Source organism: Oncorhynchus kisutch, linkage group LG18 (genome assembly GCF_002021735.2).
Source record: "Oncorhynchus kisutch isolate 150728-3 linkage group LG18, Okis_V2, whole genome shotgun sequence".
NCBI lineage: Eukaryota > Metazoa > Chordata > Actinopteri > Salmoniformes > Salmonidae > Oncorhynchus > Oncorhynchus kisutch.
The window spans coordinates 9,074,726-9,079,725 of record NC_034191.2 but is presented as its reverse complement, the minus strand read 5'-3'; the positions used below and the strand labels follow the sequence as shown (position 1 = coordinate 9,079,725).

General features: G+C 50.3%; 1 protein-coding gene across 2 annotated transcripts in view; it reads right to left on the bottom strand.

Annotated features, from left to right (window-relative positions):
• The window catches only part of kcnab1a (potassium voltage-gated channel subfamily A regulatory beta subunit 1a), a 205,656-nt gene that overhangs the window by 37,338 nt on the left and 163,318 nt on the right, over positions 1 to 5,000 (bottom strand). For both annotated transcript variants that reach the window (XM_031796436.1, XM_031796437.1), the window contains exons 4-5: positions 4,517 to 4,596; positions 4,350 to 4,394 (exon numbers count right to left, since the gene is read on the bottom strand). In XM_031796436.1, the coding sequence (XP_031652296.1) occupies positions 4,350 to 4,394; positions 4,517 to 4,596 (125 nt within the window). The remainder of the gene's footprint in view (positions 1 to 4,349; positions 4,395 to 4,516; positions 4,597 to 5,000) is intronic.

Sequence of the window (5,000 nt, the reverse complement as noted above, 5' to 3'; positions counted from 1 at the left end):
ATAACAGTTATCAATAGAGATGACAGTTATCAATAGAGAGAGATAACAGTTATCAATAGAGATGACAGTTATCAATAGAGATGACAGTTATCAATAGAGAGAGATAACAGTTATTAATAGAGATGACAGTTATCAATAGAGAGAGATAACAGTTATCAATAGAGATGGCAGTTATCAATAGAGCGAGATGACAGTTGTCAATAGAGAGAGATAACAGTTATCAGTAGAGAGAGACGACAGTTATCAATAGAGAGAGATGACAGTTATCAATAGAGAGAGATGACAGTTATCAATAGAAAGATAACAGTTATCAATAGAGAGAGATGACAGTTATCAATAGAGATGACAGTTATCAATAGAAGGAGAAGGACCCTGGGCACAGGCTGGGGAATATTGCCACCCCAAAGCAGAGCTGGAGGCAGCGAAAGCTGAGCGGCGGCGATATGAGGAGGCAGCACGGCAGTGCGACAGGTACGAGAGGCAGCCCCAAACATTTTTTTGGGGGGGGGCACACGAGGTGTGGAGCTAAGCCAAGTAGCAGACCTGAGCTCACTCCTCGTGCTTATTATAAGCAGCGCGTTACTGGTCAGACACCGTGTTATGCGGTTAAGCGCACGGTGTCGCCAGTACGTGCCCATAGCCCGGTGCGCTATAGGGCAGCCCCCGAGAGTGTCATGTGAGTGCGGGCATCGAGCCAGGGCATATGGTGCCTGCTCAGCGGGTCTGGTCGCCGGTACGCAGTTTTTGGTCCAGGGTATCCTGCGCCGGCTCTGCGTGCTGTGTCTCTGGGGCGCTGGGAGGGTGCAGTGTGTCCTCTGCCTGCGCTCCGCTCGTGCCGGGCAAATGTGGGAGTGGAGCCTAAGGGAGAGGTGCATGTAGTAAGCACTAGATCTCCTGTGCTTACCCACAGCCCGGTTCAACCTGTGCCTGCACTCTGGAGGGTCCGGGCTAGAGTAGTTGTCAAGCCTGGGGAAGTGGTGCCAAGGTTGCGCACCAGAGCTCCAGTTCTCCCCCACAGCCCGGTCCTTCAGGTGCCTCCTAACACCAAGCCTCCTGAAGGTCTCCCCAGCCTGGTGGTTCCTGTGGCAGCCCCACGCACCAGGCTGTCTCTCTGTCTCCTCCCTGCAGGTGGTCCCTCCTGTCCGGCGCTGCTGCCGGAGTCTCCCGCCTGTCCGGCGCTGCTGCCGGAGTCTCCCGCCTGTCCGGCGCTGCTGCCGGAGTCTCCCGCCTGTCCGGCGCTGCTGCCGGAGTCTCCCGCCTGTCCGGCGCTGCTGCCGGAGTCTCAGGCGCCAGAGCCCCTCAGCCCAGAGGCGCCAGAGCCCCTCAGCCCAGAGGCGCCAGAGCCCCTCTGCCCCTCTGTCCCGAGCTGCCGCCCCTCTGTCCCGAGCTGCCGCCCCTCTGTCCGAGCTGCCCCTCTGTCCCGAGCTGCCACCCCTCTGTCCCGAGCTGCCCTCTGTCCCGAGCTGCCCCTCTGTCCCGAGCTGCCGCCCCTCTGTCCCGAGCTGCCCCTCTGTCCCGAGCTGCCGCCCCTCTGTCCCGAGCTGCCCCTCTGTCCCGAGCTGCCCCTCTGTCCCGAGCTGCCGCCCCTCTGTCCCGAGCTGCCGCCCCTCTGTCCCGAGCTGCCCCTCTGTCCCGAGCTGCCGCCCCTCTGTCCCGAACTGCCCCTCTGTCCCGAGCTGCCGCCCCTCTGTCCGAGCTGCCCCTCTGTCCATTGAGAAGAGTTGCCATGGTTAGGAAGCCACGGAGGCGGACAATGAGGCGGACTAAGACATTGGTGAAGTGGGGTCCGCGTCCCGCGCCAGAGCCACCACCGCGGACAGACGCCCACCCAGACCCTCCCCTATAGGTTAAGTGTCATGTCTTGTCATATTATGTCTTGTTCCTGTTCTTTCTCTTCACTCTGTCTCCCTCTGCTGGTCGTATTAGGCTACCTTCTCTTTCTCTCCTCCTCCAGCTGTTCCTCATCTCCTCTAACTACCTCGTTCACCCTTTTCCCACCTGTTCCCTTTTTCCCTCTGATTAGGTCTCTATTTCTCTCTCTGTTCCTGCTTCTTTCTTTGCCAGATTCTCGTTTGAGTTTCTCATGCCAGAACCAAACTATCGTCTTGTTTGCTTCACCCTTGTCCCATCCTGTCGGAATCTGCCTGTTCTTCTGATGCTACGTGTGATCAGGTACCTCTGTCCGCTACGACCCGCGCCTACCCAGAGAGACCAGCAGTCTGTCGCCGCAACCCAGCTATTCTCCTCTGCTGCTAAGAAGGGGACTCTTTTGTAAATATCAGAAGGACTTTCTGTTTCATTTGTCGCCCTCTCTGAGGGTTGTCTATTTTGCCATTTTCTACATCTGAAGAGGATCTATGTCTTCCCTGTGTTTTTACATTAAAGGACTCTGTTTTTGTTAAATCGCTTTTGGGTCCTCACTCAAGTGCACAACATTAAGGTTTTTGCGGCCAGAGTCCGCACCTTTGGGGGGGGGGGGGGGGGGGTAACTGTGTCACGTTCTTTGACCTTTATTTCCTCTGTTTTGTATTTATTTAGTATGGTCAGGGTGTGAGTTGGGTGGGCAGTCTATGTTTGTTTTTCTATAATTTGGGTATTTCTATGTTTCGGCCTAGTATGGTTCTCAATCAGAGGCAGGTGTCATGAGTTGTCTCTGATTGAGAATCATACTTAGGTAGCCTGGGTTGCACTGTTTGTTGGTGGGTGATTGTCTACGTTAGTGGCTTGTGTCAGCACAGGTCTCATTTGTAGCTTCACGGTCGTCATTGGTTTATTGTTTTTGTATAGTGTTGCAGTGTTCAGTTTTTCTTGATTAAAATTCACTATGAACACAAACCACGCCGCATTTTGGTCCTCTGATCCTTCTCACCTCTCCTCTTCAGATGAAGAGGAGGAAGACCGTGACAGGAACACTCATATAGGCACTTATATACAGATGGAACACACATATAGGCACTTATATACAGATGGAACACACATCTAGGCCCTTATATACAGATGGAACACGCATATAGGCACTTATATACAGATGGAACACGCATATAGGCACTTATATACAGATGGAACATGCATATAGGCACTTATACAGATGGAACACTCATATAGGCACTTATATACAGATGGAACACTCATATAGGCACTTAGGGGTTAATGGTCTAATGTAAGTAGTGGTCAATGGTCTAATGTTAAGTAGTGGTCAGTGGTCTGATGTTAAGTAGTGGTCAGTGGTCTAATGTTAAGTAGTGGTCAGTGGTCTAATGTTAAGTAGTGGTCAGTGGTCTGATGTTAAGTAGTGGTCAGTGGTCTGTTAAGTAGGGGTCAATGGTCTAATGTTAAGTAGGGGTCAGTGGTCTAATGTTAAGTAGTGGTCTAATGTTAAGTAGAGGTCAGTGGTCTAATGTTAAGTAGGGGTCAGTGGTCTGATGTTAAGTAGTGGTCAATGGTCTAATGTTAAGTAGGGGTCAATGGTCTAATGTTAAGTAGGGGTCAGTGGTCTAATGTTAAGTAGTGGTCTAATGTTAAGTAGGGGTCAGTGGTCTAATGTTAAGTAGGGGTCAGTGGTCTGATGTTAAGTAGTGGTCAATGGTCTAATGTTAAGTAGGGGTCAATGGTCTAATGTTAAGTAGGGGTCAGTGGTGTGAGGATCCCTTTTGATGTTTTATTGTGGTATAAGATCAGTTGCCCCCATTGGGAAACAGACTGCTTATGTAACAGATTTACTGAGAGGAAGTGTGTGAAGGGAGGAAGTGAGTGTGAATCTCTGTTGGAGTCCCTTCATCTTCTCCTCCCCTTCCTCCTGCCCTCCTGCTTCCCTCTAAACTTTAGTTCCTTGTGTAAAAGCAACTGTCAACTCCTTCACAGAAAGAGCATGTCAATCAATAGTGAAAGTTTGAAGGAAAACCAAATCTTCAAAAGGAGAAAACCTCTCTCTCTTCCTGGCCCTACCATGGAACTCTCAGAGGCTTCTGGAAGCATCTGCCAGTCGACATTGTTACAGAGACAGGAAGTGCTTCAGTGAATCTGATGATTTTGAGGTTTAGGAAAACAAAACTGCTGACGCACGCACGCACGCACACACACACACACACACACACACACACACACACACACACACCACACACACACACACACACACACACACACACACACACACACACACACACACACACATACACACACACACACACACACACACACATACACACACACACACACACACACACACACACACACACACACACACACACACACACACACATACACACACACACACACACACACACACACACACACACACACACACACACACACACATACACACACACACACACACACACACACTGGCCTACCTCCAGGACTTCTTTTTGATGATATTACCCAATATGGCTTCAGCTCTAAAAAAAGCAATGGAAGAAAGTGTCACAACTCCTCTCAGTGGTCAGTATCACATAGCTGACCATCACTTGCTGTTACAGTGATGTGATATAAAGACGTTTACTACTCTATCCTGACTCACTTTCCAGCAGCGTACACCTCCGCTGTGTCAAACAGATTGACCCCACTCTCATACGCTATGGTCATCAGCTGCTCGGCCACCTGGGAAAACACACAGAGGTCAGAGGTCAAAGATGTCACACACACACACACACACATGACATCACACTCAACACTTAACATACACACGCATTCTCATCGTCATCGTCGTTATCATCATCAGATGTAGGAACCCTGATTAACAGCCAGGATTGAATCCATCTATCTAACATCATAAGGCTGTTTGGTTGGTAGAAAGACTGTCTGGCTCTGCTCCTCCTCTCAGGTCCACTGTCTTCCTTCTCTCGTCCAGGATACTGTAGACAGTGTTTCCAGTCTGCTTCTATAGTTGTCCCTCTCTAGAGAGCTGAGCTGCTCGTCTCTCCAGTGTGTTTCTGTGTCAGCGCAGCAGGCTGAGGCAGCAGACTTGACTGTGATTCACACAGACTGCAGATCATACATCATCA